The sequence below is a fragment of the Eschrichtius robustus genome, chromosome 20 (genome assembly GCF_028021215.1).
Source record: "Eschrichtius robustus isolate mEscRob2 chromosome 20, mEscRob2.pri, whole genome shotgun sequence".
In the NCBI taxonomy this organism is placed as follows: domain Eukaryota; kingdom Metazoa; phylum Chordata; class Mammalia; order Artiodactyla; family Eschrichtiidae; genus Eschrichtius; species Eschrichtius robustus.
Window position 1 is genome coordinate 22,392,204 of NC_090843.1, and position 17,383 is coordinate 22,409,586.

At 42.8% G+C, this 17,383-nt stretch overlaps 1 protein-coding gene across 6 annotated transcripts in view; it reads right to left on the reverse strand.

The window, feature by feature from the left end:
- Nucleotides 1-302: 302 nt before the first annotated feature.
- Nucleotides 303-17,383, reverse strand: part of GPATCH8 (G-patch domain containing 8) — a 112,095-nt gene continuing 95,014 nt past the window's right edge. For all 6 annotated transcript variants that reach the window (XM_068530351.1, XM_068530353.1, XM_068530352.1 and 3 more), the window contains 2 exons: nt 10,756-10,886; nt 303-6,469 (listed from right to left, as the gene is read on the reverse strand). In XM_068530351.1, the coding sequence (XP_068386452.1) occupies nt 2,566-6,469; nt 10,756-10,886 (4,035 nt within the window). In that variant the 3' untranslated portion in view covers nt 303-2,565. The remainder of the gene's footprint in view (nt 6,470-10,755; nt 10,887-17,383) is intronic.

The window sequence follows — 17,383 nt, forward strand, 5'->3', positions numbered from 1 at the left end:
AAGACCCCGCATGCCGCTCAGCAAGGCAAAAAAAAAAAAAAAGAATCTGGGGAAGGGTGGAAAGGAGGTGCACATTCCAAGACAACTACATAAGACTGAGAGAAACGTAACCATTACTTCCTCCCACAGCATAAGCTTTCCCCTCTACTTGGGTAGGCTGAGCTTTGAGAAGCACAGTCTAAACATCATATGGTTCGTAAGAATCTATGATCACTTCAAACAAGATGTTATTTGTAAACCATAACTCCCTCCATCCCTTCCCCACTCGAGTGGATGGGGCAACAATCACGACAGACTCTAAGTTTCCACAAATCATTGGTTTATTAGAAAGTTCCTTTCCCTAATTTTACAGCATATATATCTCTATCATATGTGATAAAGTTAAATACAATCTGTTATGCTTGTAAGTAAGGATAGGTTATTTCTTTCTTTTTTTTTTTTTTTAGTTTTAAAATCACTATTCTGGAAATTAAAGGAAACTGCCTCCAGGAAGGCAAAGAGGCAGCCAGAGTATGGCTCAATCTACAAGCTAATGGGAAGCAGCACAAAAATGTTAATACTGTATTATTTAAATATTTACATGGGCTGAAAGCAAAGAAAAATGAGTCCCTTCACTTCAAACAGATGATTTCATTTTCCAGTGCTAGTTATCAAATAAGCGATGCTTCTGAATCAGATGAGGAGCACTGAACAGGCAGAAGGCTGTCAAGAGTCTTGTTTGCCCAGCACTTGCTTGTCATAAACTCAAAGCCTTTCTCTTTTGGAAATTGAAGAAGAAAGGCAGAACAGAGCCCTGGCCCACGTAAGAAGGGCTTGTTTTTCCTGTCAGGTGACCACCCAACCAATTCTAGCCACAGGAATAGGTAGGGATATGCCAAACAGGGAAGTACTAACTACACCAAAGAAGATGAGACCTACAATATAAACACCTTTGGGTCAGTGTATTAACTAGGTCTGAGAGCCGGGTGAAACGCAAGAGGAGGAAGAGGAATTGAGGTGGTACTTCCCCTGATAAGTCTCATGGGAGAAAAGAAAAAAGGTATCTTTACTGCTTAAACTAAGCTGGGTAGAAGGCATGGAAACTATGAAGCAAAACAATCTGCAGAATCCATAAATGTGCTCACCTCCCAGTAAGTGGAAGAGGAAAAACTGTCCCAACTCTATCATCCTCCAGTCTACTTCTACTTCAGTTTCTAGCCAACCCAAAAGGCACATTAAAAAATTTTGTCAGAGGGGGCTAAGTACTAGGAAGGCAAATGGACTGCCTGGGACAGGCACCCCGGAAACCCAGGAATCCCCCAGGACAATCATACTGAATCTCACTGCTTCCAGAGTATAAAGCTCTTGAATCTCTCTCTCCTCCTCTGTGGGGCGCACCTGTTTCTCTGTATAAAACAGCAAAGCACGTGAGGGAGACTCTCGTAACTGAGTATCCCTGACACCCCCAGCTGACTGCTGCCCATTAGTTCAAGAAGTCTAGTGCTGGGGGCACCACTTACTGCAAATTTTGTCTCTGCAAAGAATGTTAAACAACGTTCCTTTTTCTGTTTTAACATTTTTATAGTTCATAACTTCAAAAAATACATGAGCTTGATAAAATATACATGCTTAATCATTTTTGCATCTAGCAGAAAACAAATACTTTATTTTTTTGTTTTCATTTTATAACCTTTAAAGTTTCTTAATTCAACTAGGGCAAACATATTTACACAAAGCCACCAGAACAAGGATCACTTAAAGAGCTGGATGTAAAAAATATTATTGCAGTATACTACAAATATGGAACCTTTTTTATATGAGCTACAAAAAGCAGCATTTACGTTTATAGAGTTCAGTGCAATTTTTTACATTAAAAAATCCTATAAATTAAGAAGGAAACATCAACATGACAGAAGAAAATACACCCTTCAGACACATGAGCTCCTCTCTGGGGAAGCACATGGGCGACTCTATGTTCCGCATAGCTTCTATTCATGATAGGATCTTCTTTTCTGGGATATGCAGATGTCTCTTCTGGGATGAGGGACACGAGGACAACAGTGCCAAATGTGTGGCTGTTTGTGTGGGAAGTGGATCGAATGACAGCCTGAGTGGCACCTGCTTCCAGGTCAGACTCCCTTTCCACTTCACCCGGGATAAATAAGGTCACCAAGGTCAAAGACACTGATAAAGCAGGACCAGATGGAAAACCCGCCAGCCAGAGAGGAGGAAAATGTTTTAAAATTTATAGACAAGTGCAGAGGAAAGTAGAGAGAGGAGGGGAGTATCTAAACTCAACAGTTTGGAGATGTTGCCAAAGAGGGGTGGGTAGCACTTACTGGTGTTCCCAAGCTTAGAAACACAGGAGAGGGAGGGACAAACAGAAAGGGGAAAAGGGAAAAAAATCCCTGATAGTAAACCCAAAGCAAACCTCAAATCTAAAACCACCCCTGCAAGCCAAAACTCAACTCTTTGGCTGTCAGACACTGCCCATTCCAGCTTCTACTTGCTGGTATTAATGGCTCAACACCCCAAGGGAAGATTTATGGGTCACCTTCCCTGGCCCTACCTGGTCTCCTATCCAACTCATGTTCCATGGCTGGGGGGGTGCTGCAGGTCCTGACCTGAGAAGATGGGGTGAAGTAGTGGGTGAAGGTGGAGGGCAGTGGCAGCTGCTGCAGCAGGCCGGGGGGCAAGTAGGGTAGGGTAGAGGGCAGCATGTGGAACAGGGTGGAAGGTAAAGGGCCCAGGATGGATGGCTGAGGCGGGAATGATATGGATGGGATGGCTAGCTAGAAAGGTGGCAGGATGGCCAGGGATGATTGAGTGAGTGAGGTGGGACAAGGAAATGGGGGTCAGGTGGGGCTGGGGAATATGATGTACTTGGGCAAGTGGCTGGGGATGAGGGTGGGGGTGAATGCCAATGGCAGCAGCAGCTGCTGCGGCATGATGTTGTAGGATGGCATGCTGAACAGTTGTGATGGAGGTGGCAGAGGCTGTGGCCGGCTGCTGAATGTGGATGGGCTGCAAGGCTGGAGTGGCTGGGGCCAGGGCAGCCGAGGCGGGAAAGGCCTTTACTTGCTTGGCCAGAAGCTGCTGCTGGATGTGTTGCTGCGCGGCCTGCTGGAGCTTGCTGTACTTCTCCATCTCCTCGGGAGTGAAGGTGATGGGCTGGCTTTCCAGTGGGGCTAGGGAAGCATCCTCAACCCCATCAGCTGACTCAATACTAGGCTCCCCACTGGGAGGTGCATAACTGGGGAAGTGCTCAAGGTCTGACGCTATAGGCAGCAAGCTGGATTCCACAGGGCCTGGTTGACTGCCACTATCCAGGGACTCGAGGGTGTCCCCATCACTGGGGTCAGGGAGGTAGTTATGGGAGATGGATGGGTCCCCAGGATAGCAGTCAGAGTGCACTGGGGTGCCTAACGGAGCCACAGGGTGATCAGCAGTAGCTTCTTCAGACTTTGGCTCTTCTGGGGGTGGGTCTGATAAGGGGCCAGCTGTTTCCTCTGAGGAGAACTGATGTCCAAATGGGGCATCACTATTCCCTGGAGGCCCTTCTTCTGTCTCTGACTGCTCTTGCTCTTCCCCCCTTTCTAAACCAGACTCTTCACATTTCTTGGTGTTGGGCTTTCGGGTAGCTGGGAGCTTCCCTATCAGTGGAAGGACAGGCTTATTGCCAAGAGAAGGGGGGAGCTTGGGCCCAAAATAACCTTGTGGAGGGTCCTTGAGCTTGAGCCCGGCTTTGTTAGGGGTGGCCAGCACCTCCTCACTCACACTGGGTTTCCTCTCCACTTTCCTTGACTGGATCTTCTCCAGTAGCAGTTTGGCAGTGACAGAGTTCTTGTCTTCAGGGTTGCAGTCACCTTCTGACCCTCTTCCTGGGCCAGCGTTGCTGTTCTGGGAGGGTGGGCCTATCCCTTTACCATCATCTCCTCTGCCATCTTCTTTCTTCTTCTCCCCGGAACCTTCTCCCCGGCCTGATCGGAAATAGTGGGGAGACTGGGAGCGGTAGATTTTAGAGCGAATGAAGTCTCGACGACCAGAACGCCTCTCCTCAGGGCTCTCGTGACCCCATGATCCCTTCCTGGAGCCTGATCTCTGTGAAGGGCTCCGGGTGCTGCGGCTGCGGTCCCGGCTATAGCTCCGACTCCGCTGCCAGCTGTGGGCTGTGGTGCTGCGGCTTCTCCGTTTGCTCCGGCTGCGACTACAACTGCTGCTGCGGCTGCGGCCCCTGGATCTTGAGCGCTCCCTAGTATGACTCCGAGATCGGCTTCGGGACTGGCTGCAACTGAGGCTATAGTCGTCATCAGAAGATGAATATTTGTGCCGCTTGGACCGGTGCTTGGAACTGGTATAGTCTGAGTCATCAGAGTCGTGGGAGCGCTTGGAGTGCCTTCGTGATCGGTCACTATAATCACTATAGCTGTCATCAGAGTAACTGTGTTGTCTACTATAGCAGCTCTGGTCAGAAGAAGCATCTGAGCTACTTGAGTAAGAACGCCGGGAGGAACGGCGAGAGGAATGGTGCCGGCCAGACCGTGAGCGGCTACGGGAATGCTCGCTGCCCGACTCTTCTTCCTCGTCTTCCTCCTCCTCCTCCTCACTGTACTGGGATGGAGACTTCTGGTGCAGCCGGCGTGATGAAGCATCATCACTATCCTCATCTCCACTACTGGGTCGACTTCGATGGCTGGATCGGCTGCTCCATTTGCTGCTAGCTCTTTGCTGACAGGATGAAGTCGGAGGTTCACCTTTGTGTTTCCTCCCACCATGATCTTGGGAGCTGCCACCGCCTCCACCTTCATCCTTCTTGCCACTGCTCCCTTCTTCAGCTGGAATGGATCTCCGCTGGGAATCATCTTGGGCTCGCCGCCGTCTTCTCGGTGGTGCAGGGCTACCACTACCAGGGGGTTCTGGTTTGGGCCCCCGTTCAGAATCTGCTGGGGCTGATGACTTATTCTTCTTTCGTTTTCGCTTCTTGCGCTTCTTAGACTTCTCCCCAGACTCTGCCTTAGAGCTTTTCTCTTCTGGGTCAGGCTTGTGTTTCCGTTTGTGTTTGCTGGATTTTTTGTGCTTCTTCTTCTTTTTGTGTCGGTGGGACTTCCCAGATCGTTCTTTCTTGCTAGGAAGGCTTCTCCCCGTGTCTTCTGTCTCTGACCCATGGCTACCCCCAGGCTCCTGCTTATTCAGGCTGCTACAGGCAGACCCTGAAGCAGGTGCATCTATTCTGCCTCCTGAAGAATGTTCTACATTCTCTCCCTCCTCCTTGCTTTTATTTGGCTCACTAGGATCAAGGCTTTGGAGATGGTCCTTTGAGGAGCCTCCTATATCCTTTGGTTTTTCTGTCCCTTTAGCTCTGGCATCTTTGTTCCTTGAAAGCTTGAAGTCAAAGTACAAAGGATTACAACTGTAAGAAATGGAGGGTTCTGCCTTCGTGAAAATTAGTAGTTCTGATGGCCACTGGAGGGCAGTGCTTTCATCTTTGCTTAAAACGGGAAAGAAGGGACCAGTAGGATGTTTGGGTCCCTCCTGGCTTTCTTTCCCTGCTGGGGTGGCCTGAGAGATTTCTTTAGGAGGATTAGACTCACACATTTGGATCTCTGAATCCTTCTGACTCTGACTCTCTAAACTATGCTCACTTACATCCCCTCCTGAGGCCTTCTTTGTCTCAGCTTTGCTTTCAGGCTCTGAGGGCTCAGCCACACTGGTTTCCATCTGCTGTTCAGAGACTTCACCAACTGTCTTTTCTGCTCCTTGGCTTGCTGCCACCTTGATGCAGCCTTTAGGCTTGGGAGAACTACTTTTTTTGCTGTCTAGGGCATTCTTTGGGTGTGTACTATTATCACCTTCCATTTGTTCACTGGCTCTCATAAAGAGTAGGAAAGGAAAATTAGGTTTTACTTTGCAGTGTGCTGGGGGGATGTAGTGGTAATACTCTGGCTCTGTAGCCCCAGCCCCTTCTTCTCGCTTCATTCTTTTTAACTTAGATAATGTTGAGGCAAGGGACCCTCCGTCCTGAGGGTCTTCATCCTCTTTTTTACCATCGATATTACTGCTACCATCGGAGTCTCCCATCTTCTGCAGTCCTTGGTCTGCACCCTTCTCATCAGCTTTTGTTCCATCTTCAGAGGTCCCTTCCTCTGCATGGTCCTTGAAAACTGATGCTATTGATTCGAGTTTGACAGGAGCCTTCTTGGCAAAAGAAAATGACACTCCCAATTTTTGCAGTGGGGTCCCCAGATTATTCTTAATGCCAAAGCTGATGCCTTGAGAGGCTAGCCCAGGAGACTGTGTCAGTCCAGTGGTATTAGTGATTTGTACTGCAGTGAAAGGGCCTCCTTTATCTGTGGAGAATTCAGATCCCAGGCCACAAGTGGCAGTGGCACTTGTGCCACTGTTTGTTGCTGATTCTTCTTTATCATCATCTCCACCTTCTTCATCTACAGCCACTGTGGTTGGTCTGAACATGGGACCACTTCCAGGTGCACTACACAATGGTTTAGAAAAATGAAAAACAAAAAAAACAGGTTTAGGGAACATTTCATACCTCTTTTTTTTTTTATTTTTGGCCTCCCCACGCAGCATGTAGGATCTTAGTTCCCCGACCAGGGATCAAATACGCACCCCCTGCAGTGGAAGCATGGAGTCTTAACCACTGGACCACCAGGGAAGTCCCTCATACTTCTTATATGATACTAATCCCTTATGCTTGACCATTCATCACAGGCAGATCTTAAAGACACTGAGTGATGGTCATTCCCCAGCCCTGTGCTAACAAAAGGAACTTCCTCAGTGAGGTTAGGCAAAGTCTCACACTACTAATCTACCAAGCTACATTTGCAGGGATAGCCAGTTACTGCTGTTTCTTCCTTAGCTGTATAAAATATAAAAACTGAGGTTTACCTCTCAATTCGAATACACTATCATTACCGTCTGGTACAGCCCACCTGTCCTGTATCCATTCTTAATTCTTATTGTATCATCCTACCCATCAGTATGCTATCAAACATATGGCTGAACATCTATTCACAAAGGTTGCACAGTTCACCCTTGAATACAGGTTTGCAGGTTTGAACTGCGAGGGCCCACTTATGCACAGATTTTTTTTTCAATAAATACATATCACACAATCTGCGGTTGGTTGAATCCGTGGATGTGGAACCACAAATACGGAGGGTTGACTACAAAATTATACACAGATCTTTGACTGTGTAGGTGTGTGAGTGTGTGGGGGTGCTGGGGGTCATTGGCATCGCTAACCTCCACATTGTTCAAGGATCAACTGTATTTCATACAGCTAAAAAACAAAACAAAACAAAAAAACCCTCAATTTCTTTTGTGCTTTCAAAATTCAGTTTTTAAAAACGTGCCTATTCCCTGAGTTGAACACAGTCAGAAACCTCCACTGTGCTACGCTATGATGGTTTGTGGTTAGGTTAGTATGTCTGTTATAGAAACTAAGAGTCTGTGCCTGTCTCCTGGCACCATGCCCAAGCATCAGCTTTAGTTTTGTGATACTTTCTGGGCATTCCATACAGTGATCATAATTCTACCAAGGACCTTCTCAGCTTTGAAAACAGGAGCACCAAGGAACCTCAAAGCCAGTGTTTTAAACTCCTGTCATGTCTGAAATTTTTACAGTGTGTGGATTATACAGGTATCTCTCAAGCCAAACTCAAGAACTGAAGAGAATTATTTGGATGAAGTCCTTTTAATCTAAACCCTAGCTACTAGCTGCCCTAAACTCAGGGACCATTGGATAATACAGTATCCCCTTTGCTATCTGAACTGTTGTTATTGTGGGATGGAACCCACAAGATTTGGGTAGCAAGAGATACTCTCACTGTGTCACAAAACCTATCCCATGGCAAAGAAACCGTCAAATTGAATTTTTAAAAATTATTTTGACCTTTTGCTTAGTCTTTGCCACGCTACTTCAACAACACTATGGGGTCACGCATTACTCCTAGGACAATGAAAGACCTGATGATGGGTCAAAACCTTCTTTTATTCTCCCAAGAGATTACTTGGTCATCTTTTAACTGTTTATTTCTAAAACAGAACTAATGCTGCACAGCGTGGCCAAAAAATAAATAAATAAATAAATAATAAAACATTCACTACCAAAGAAAAACACGTATTAGAATATGTCCCAGGGCTTCCCTGGTGGCGCAGTGGTTAAGAATCCGCCTGCCAATGCAGGGGACATGGGTTCGAGCAGCCCTGGTCTGGGAAGATCCCACATGCCGCGGAGCAACTAAGCCCGTGCGCCACAGCTACTGAAGCCCGCGCGCCTAGAGCCCGTGCTCTGCAACAAGAGAAGCCACCGCAGTGAGCAGCCCGTACGCCGCAACAAAGAGTAGTCCCCGCTCGCCGCAACTAGAGAAAAGCCCATGTGCAGCAATGAAGACCCAATGCAGCCAAAAATAAAATAAATTTATAAAAAAATAAACAAATAAAAATAAGATAAAATAAAATATGTCCAGAACTAGAAAGTGGTCTGGTATATATATTTTTAATATTTTATTTATTTTAAAAATAAATTTATTTATTTATTTATTTTTGGCTGCGTTGGGTCTTCATTGCAGTGCAAGAGCTCTCCTCTGGTTACGGCGAAGGGGGGCTACTCTTCATTGTGGTGCGCGGGCTTCTCACTGCGGTGGCTTCTCTTGTTGTGGAGCACAGGCTCTAGGCGCGCGGGCTTCACTAGTTGTGGTTCGTGGGCTCTAGAGCGCAGGCTCAGTAGTTGTGGCACACGGGCTTCGTTGCTCCACGGCATGTAGGATCTTCCCGGACCAGGGCTCGAACCCGTGTCCCCTGCATTGACAGGCGGATTCTTAACCACTGTGCCACCAGGGAAGTCCGAGGTAGTATATATATTTTTAAGGAGGTACCCTTGCTACAAGTCCAAGAGGAATGTGTTTAACATAAAGAGCTGCCAAAGAAGGAATCAGAACCAGTTTAATAGGCATTTTAACTCAACATTAGAGCTCATGGGTTAATTCTGTTTCAAAACTTACACTATATGTATTCTTTCCCTTCCTCCTTCCTCCAAAACACAAGAGAAGTAAATAAGTAAAAGGATCCAGAGACAAAAATCCAGAAAGTCTATGATCCTGGAAACTCTGGCCCCAACTTGGTTGTAAAGTTTTAAAAGCCACAGTCACAGCTTCTCCTTCCACCGTAACCAGTTCCTCCTTTGTTACTGGCCAGCCATTAAAAACAAACATAGGGACGTAAGTCCTTCGGATTGAGGCCCATACCTCATGAACTCTCAGATGCTCAAAGACTGGGTCCCCAAAGTCTAGTCGCTTGGAAATTCAGCCCTAGGTGGGATAAATTCCACCTCAGGCTAAACACCAGCCCCAAATTTATCATCAAGAACCATGAAGGAACATTAAAAACAACACTCAAGAAGGCAGGAATCTACAGAGAAATAAATGGATAGAATTTCCTAGGTTTTAATGTTTAGTTCTAACTCTACTCTATAGTACTTAAAAGGCAGTTACAACACTTGAATCTGTGCCCAGTAGAATACTGTGATGTATATGCTTTTCTACATAAGAATAATATTGGAGGGGAATTCCCTGGTCTAGTGGTTAGGATTTGGCGCTTTCACTGCCGTGGCCCAGGGTTCAATCCCTGGTCAGGGAACTGACATCCCACAAGCCGTGCAGGGCAGTCAAAAAAAAAGAAAAAAAAAGTTGGAAAATGGGAATAATAATTGTTGCATAATTTACTGATTTACTGAGCATCTTCTATGTGCTAGGAACTCTTTTATAAGCACTTTGATATAACAACTTAATGACTTCTCACAACAACTATAAGAAATAAATTGTGATCATTTCATCTTACAGATAAGGAAGCTGAGGCAAAGAGCTCGGATAACTACGGTCACAAAGATCATAGGATACGGCCTCAGGAGTGCATATTCTTAATCAATATGTTATACTCCAAGTATAGATATGCTTTTAGTTTGAAAGAAGGATCTATTAAATTTATTTTATTTTTTATTTATTTATTTTTGGCTGCATTGGGTCTTCGTTGCTGCACGTGGGCTTCCTCTAGTTGTGGCCAGCGGGGGCTACTCTTCGTTGCGGTGCGCGGGCTTCTCATTGCGGTGGTTTCTCTTGTTGCGGAGCATGGGCTCTAGGCGCGCAGGCTTCAGTAGTTGTGGCTCGTGGGCTCCAGAGCGCAGGCTCAGTAGTTGCGGCGCATGGGCTTAGTTGCTCTGTGGCATGTGGGATCTTCCTGGCCCAGGGCTCAAACCCGTGTCCCCTGCATTGGCAGGTGGATTCTTAACCACTGCACCACCAGGGAAGTCCCTGAAAGAAGGATCTATTAAAAACTGAAGGACTGGGCTTCCCTGGTGGCGCAGTGGTTAAGAATCCGCCTGCCAATGCAGGGGACACGGGTTCAAGCTCTGGTCCGGGAAGATCCCACATGCCGTGGAGCAACTCAACCTGCGTGCCACAACTACTGAAGCCTGTGTGCCTACAGCCTGTGCTCTGCAACAAGAGAAGCCACCGCAAGGAGAAGCCCGCGCACCCCAACGAAGAGTAGCCCCCGCTCACCGCAACTAGAGAAAGCCCCACGCGTAGCAATGAAGACCCAATGCAGCCAAAAATAAATAAATAAAATTAAAAAAAAAGAAAAGAAAAACTGAAGGATTATATGTCAATTATACCTCAATTTTTAAAAAAACAGATTATAATTCTTAAATCTTAAGGGTTATAATTATTTGTAGAATCCTCGGAGAGAAAATGTCCTCACCATTCAGCTTGTTTTCTTTGCTCTGCCAACTCGTGGAGCCGCCGTAGGGCTTTCTCCTGCTTCTTCTCATCTTTGCGGGATCTTGAAGAGACATTTCGAGCAAACTCTCTCTGCTTGAGATCTTTCAATCTCTGGGTAACAAAAGAAAGGAACAGGGAGTGGGTGATTTAGAATAACTTGGGGATCCTGAAAGCAAGGCTTTCAGAATATTTACCCATAATCAATGGTTATAGCACTAGCGTAGAATACATTGTTATACTCTCTTATGGTAATTGAAAACACAATGGCTGATTACTTTGGGTAAAGCACTTGGAGTATCTGCATTCATAATTAGGACAGCATACCATTTGCTTTATTGGGCAAAATTAAATAATTTCAGAAGCAACAAGCAACACTAGGAGAAAAGAACACTAGAAGAAAAGAAAAGGGACTATTTAATCACCTGCTCTTCCAGGATGCAAAACTAGACAAATAGAACATGAGTTAAATTGTAATAACACAAGCCAAAGAGAACAGAAAGGGGTTAAGCTAGTACAGAAAATTACCCAGGTGTAAGATCTTAAAAAGCAATGTACAGCTTACATGGGGAGGTTATCTGAATCATTCGGACTAATAGAAAGCATACTTTTATTTCACCATAAGAAGGTGCTATTCTTTTCATCATGAACAGTTTTCTTGCTAACTAATCAAACAAACCATCTTCCAGTGCTTGCATGTTCAGAGCTCACCAGTCTGACCACTTTCATCTGGTCAGTCTGCTGAAATTAGAGAGTAATATGTGTGGCTTTTTTTTTTTCATTCCTTCATGGCCCTGAGAGGAACATCCAGGGAATGAGATGGGAGAGTAGAGACAAGTCAAAGTATTACTTAAAATCCTGATAAAAGAATGGGTCTTTTATTCTCAGAAGCTATTATATATAATTTTCCTTAAAACAAAACAAAAACAGCAACGTTATGACACACTGATGACAGACTCCAGACATATCTATCTGCAATGAAGACATAACTAAAATTATTTTCAACATACTAGATAATATAAAAGCAAACAAACCAAAACACATACATTAACCTATGCTTTTACAATAGCATTGGGAAAAGGAATCTGACCCAACATAAAGTGGACATTGCTTTGTTGGAAAGGCATGATGTTCAACAGACAGAGGAATTTTCTTATCTAATATTTATGAAATGTGTTTTGAATCTTTTTGAATTGGGAGGGGAAAAGGGTAGAAAGACACACACAAAAAAAGATACACAGCTAAAGACACTAGTAGAAAAACTCACTCTTGTGATCTGGGCTCCCAAATTAGAAGGATTTGCTTTCAATACATCAGCTGAAAATGTCACATCACAAAGAAAAAAAAAAAAGTAAAAAATAAAACAAGAATGGAAGAGAAAAAAAAAAATAAAGCAAGCATTACTACACAAGCTCTCTTAGTGAATGTGCAAACTATTATACTGAACAATCAGGGATAAAGCCATCAACTCTAAAAGGGTTGGGGAGAAGGGAAGTACCTATACAAAACATGTATGTGTACATACACACAGACTGACACAGTAATAATCCCTTCTAGATAAATGGAACCATCTCCATTCCTTTAGGAAAAATGGTTACAGAACTTTAGGAAAGACCACTGTGGTCTAAAAGCAGTTAGTCTTATTTTCATTTACCTTTATTTTGGGGGCGTTCAAGTAACCAAGAGATGGCAAAATTGTTTTACTGAGGCTGGCTGCTCAGAATTAAGATTTTTATAAAGATCACTTCAAGATGGAGGAGCTCCAATTTCCTCCTTCCAAGGAGAATGGGGCAGAGAGAAAGAGCCTGTCAGGACTATTGTATGATTATTTTAGGCCACAAACCTAGTTTTTTCCTGCCCCAAACACTTAACAGGCTCTCTAGCCAAGATTTAAATAGAATGATATGTTTTTCTCATTTCTGCTGTCTTTTCTCTAGCCACCTCATAAGCCTGGAAAATCTCCCCATGCCCAGTCATTCCCTTCCCTCTTACACTTTTAGGAGTTATTTCCCAAACTACAGGACACTGTCTAAAAGAATGAGCATTTTATCAAAGTCTGGAGTCTCCAAGCTAAGTCAATGATTTCCAATCATTCAGCAGCCACCTGGTACAAACTTGCAGTTGAAGGGATAGAACTACTTCCACATCAGCCTGAAGACACCCTATCTCAAATTCCCACCACAATATAATTAAAGGTAGGGAGGGAAGAAAATGGGATGATGTCAATAAAACAAGTTCAAATCGTGGTCCTATATAGGGTGTAGCAAACACTCCTGTATCACCTTTACAAACTTTATAGTTAAGACTGGGGTCTTAAAAATAGAATTGGGAACCCTAGAATTCTAACCCAAACCTTAAAGACAGGGCTTGGCAACTCTCCCAAACCCAAAATGTATATTTGGGGTCTCTCTCAGATAAGGGTGTTCTGATGATAAAAATGGATTCCTAACTCCAAGTCTCTCCTTTCTTCTCAGGGTCAAACTAAATTCCCCTCACAAAGTCTCTACTGATCCCTCACATAAGGTAGCATTTTTCTTCTTTGTGAACTGTCTTATTAGCACTTTGTTATAGCAGTGACCTAGCAATCATCATATTTAGCCTGACTATACTTATTCCTGTCTTTCAGAAGGGCAGTTTGTGTAAAATTTCAGAGTCAGAAAGACTTGGGTTCAAATCCATTAATTACTGGCCAAGTGGTTTCACCTCTCTGAGCTGCAATTCCCTCATTAGAAAAACAGGGCTATCTAGCAATAGATTTACGAGATTAAGTGTCAAAATAAATACAAGTAAAGCACTTAGTTTGTCCAAACTGTTCAATACTGCCCCTTCCCCTTTATTTGGGGCAGGGACTATGGCTTATCTTTATAATCAACCCTGCAGCGTAAGGAGCAGCGCCAAGGCTACAGAACTCATCTGGTAAATGGCTGGTGAATAATGTGGCTTAAACACTGGATCCTTGATTTTTGACAAATCTTCGTTACCACCTGTAGGAAAGTTTGATATGAAATGTTTTCATGTATCAATATTTACTAGGGACATATTCAAGCTAAATAATGTTTTTCCTAGTTATTACTCTCACACAGTAAGGAAGTCTCTCTCTCTCTTTTTTTTTTTGGCCACGCTGTGTGGCATGCAGGATCTTAGTTCCCCAACCAGGGACTGAACCCAGGCACCGGCAGTGAAAACATCAAGTCCTAGCCACTGGATCACGAGGGAATTCCCCGAAGTCTCATTCCTTAGAGAACCAAAAAGCCTAAAAATTTAAACCCCTTACTCCTGAACAGAATTGGGCCAATGGCAAAAAAGATACTGACCAGAAACTTCTCAATTTCCCATCTAAAAAGTAATTTTCATAAAGCTACAAGGCCCTCATTCAGAATCAGATTTTCCAGTTGCCTATTTTATTCCAAAAGGCTACCAAGCTTGGCTCATATGCCACTGAGTACCCGTATGAAATTCTCTCTGTGTGTGACCTGTACTTTTTACTTTCCACTTAAATTCTGAAGAGGAACTCAACTTTAGATAGCTTTTTCAAGGCAAGAATAGAGGAGCAACATAACTGACTGTCAGAGAAGAGACAGAGTTCAAGTAAGGAGACCAAAAAGTACAGATGTGTCATCAATCCAAAAACTATTTTCAAAGGCTGAGCAAATTCCATACTGTACACACAAATTCAAGTTAGCCTCCAAACTAGCACACAGTCTAGTCTGAATGGATCTAATTAATCATTTAAGGTGACTCCAAAGCTACTATGTCCTTATCTCGGAAAATTATAAAGTATGCTTTCTGAAGAGTTACTAATAAATTTGCCTATTTATTTATGTTTACTAATATAAATTTAAGCCACATAACACATTTTTAGCTGAAAAATATTTGATTCAAGGGAAAGGAGACCAAACCCCATTCATAATGAAAGGGTTTGAAGATCTTGTTCTGAAAAACGAATAGCATATTTCCATAAAAGTATACATCTGTGGCAGAGAACATAATTTCTCACTGATTTTCACTCACATGGTAGCTGGGGTTTCTATTAAATTTCCCAAAAGACCAGTAGAGGGAAGAACTTAACTAATAACCCAGCACTTGAAATACCCATCCACTGTTGGGCTAAAGACCACTTCAAATGTAAATGACATTCTAGTTCTTAAAACTAGCTAAACAGCACTGTGTTGGCAGAAAAATATCTACTCCAGACACAAAATCCTGCTCCACTAACCATCTGCAAACAAATTAAACCAGAGAAATGAGAATCTGGTAAATCTTACCAGGTTTTCAGTGTAGGTGATATATTTGTCCACATTATCAATAATGTGGAGTGTCAATAGCAAGAAGTGGCACTGTGTTTGAGCTGGGAATGAATGAGACAGTTTTCCCTATCAACAAAAGATAACAAGGATCTCAGTCTAATAAAATACTTTTTATATCTTTTGATGCTACTCTTCTCTCTTGAATCACAACAAAATTTGATGTTAGAAGCTTATATTTGATTGAGTATACTTTACTAGGAATAAATCTATTATCTTTATCAAGTATTTTAAATCTATTATTGCAATTTAAAGAATAAAAACATTGTTTCCATGTGAAGGGAATTTCAGGCATCAGAAAATAGGCAGAGTATTTTCTATTGCCACTAAAAATCTTATGTTCTAATATTTACTCAATTCTAAAGAGAAACCTAATTCTGTCTCTTCAGGGTCAGAAGATTATCTGTGATTTCTTTTCCTCACCAGACAGCAATCTCACTCTCCCAGAGATTGTTCTCAGTTTTCCTTTATAACTAACCCTGCAATGCACACACCATTGTCTATGGCACAAAAGAGACGTTCAGTAAACATTTATCAGACTGGTTTCAGTTTTAAAATCAGTTATTGCGAAAGGGAACACATACATATTTTTACGTATTATTTGTTGGTTACGAACAGAGATGGAGAATGGTGATCAAAGAAGCAGTGGTTGCTTGCAACTCAATCTGTTTTTCTGCCTAAACATGATCCAGCCCTTTCTGAACTCAACTACTCCCTTTCCATTATGCCAACAACCCCACATACCCAAAATCCACGGCCTCTTCTTCCCACTGTTTCCTGCCTCTCTCCAATGACATAACATTAATGAGGAACTCCTTTCCCCACCAAAACTGGAGTAGTCATGCTGTAGTTGCTTGGCCAGGTTACCCACTTCAAGTCTCAGTGTTTGATGCCTCTGGATGAGACCAGCCAGAACATCGCCATGTGATGAGGGAGGGAAAAGACCAGTAGAGAACACAGAAAGCCTCAGCGTTAAACTACTCACAGAAAAAATATTATAGTTGAAAGGTTAAGTAAATCCAAGTTACTGGGCATGAGGTGTAAATTCTTCTTTTAGCACATGCATATCAGTAAGTGATGAAAATGAGTTTTATTCAGTAACAGAGAAAACCAAATGTTTGGTTAACAGAAAACACTAATGATGATTACAGATACTGAAAAGAATCAGAGGGGAAATAGAGAAGTATACATTCTTTTGGCTAGGTAACAGTAGTTCTAATAGTCATTTATGGCAATACCATTTGTGCCCAATTACTCTGAAACACAATGACTTAATATCATTTGGTTAATATCAAATTAATTTGTCATAAAATCACTGTGTTATATTTGCTTTACGTTCAGAAATACAGCAAAAAGCCTTAAAAGTATGTTATATTCTTTAATAGCACCAGGTGTATACTGCTTTAAGGTATTTTTCACACACACACATCCCGCCCCCCCGTATTCAATATATGAAGTCACCATCATCACTACCAAAATTTAAGTTTGATAATGAAGTTTTTAAAAATAATTTTATTGCTACGTAATTCATATACCTTAAATTCACCCACTTAAAGTATAAAATTTAGTGGGTTTAGCATATTCTCAGAGTTGTGCAACCATCAGCACTAATTTTAGAATATTTCCATTATCCCCCAAGGAAAACCCATCCATTAGCATTCATTCCTCATTGCCCCTTTCTACCCAGTCCCTGGAAACCTGAACTATATTATATTATCCATAGATTTGCTTATTCTAAACCTTTCATATAAATAAAATCATACAACATAAGGGTCTTTTGTGACCGGCTTCTTCCACTTAGCGTAATATTTTCAAGATTCGTGCATGTTGTATTTATCAGTAAGTCATTCTATTTTATTGCTGAATAACATTCCATTGTATAGCTGCACCACATTTTGTGTATCTATCCATCAGTTGATGGATATTTCGGTTGCTTCCACTTTTTGGCTATGATGAATAGTGCTGCTGTGAACAATCTTGTACAAGTTTTTGTGTGGACATATTTTCATTTCTCTTAAGTATGTGTTGGTCATCTGGTAGCTCTATATTTAACATTTTGAGGAACTGTCAAACTGTTTTCCAGAGGGGCTGCGCCACTTTACAACCCCACTAGCAGTGTAGGAGAGTTCCAATTTCTCCATATCTTCTCCGGCACTTACTGTGTCTTTTTCATTTTAGCCATCTGAGTAGGTATGAAATGGTATTCCACTGTGGTTTTGTGGATAACAAGTTTTAAGTATATCTACATAATCCTCTAGAGATCATATCTGGAGGCAAAGATTTGCCCTCTAGGTAAAATCTGAAGGA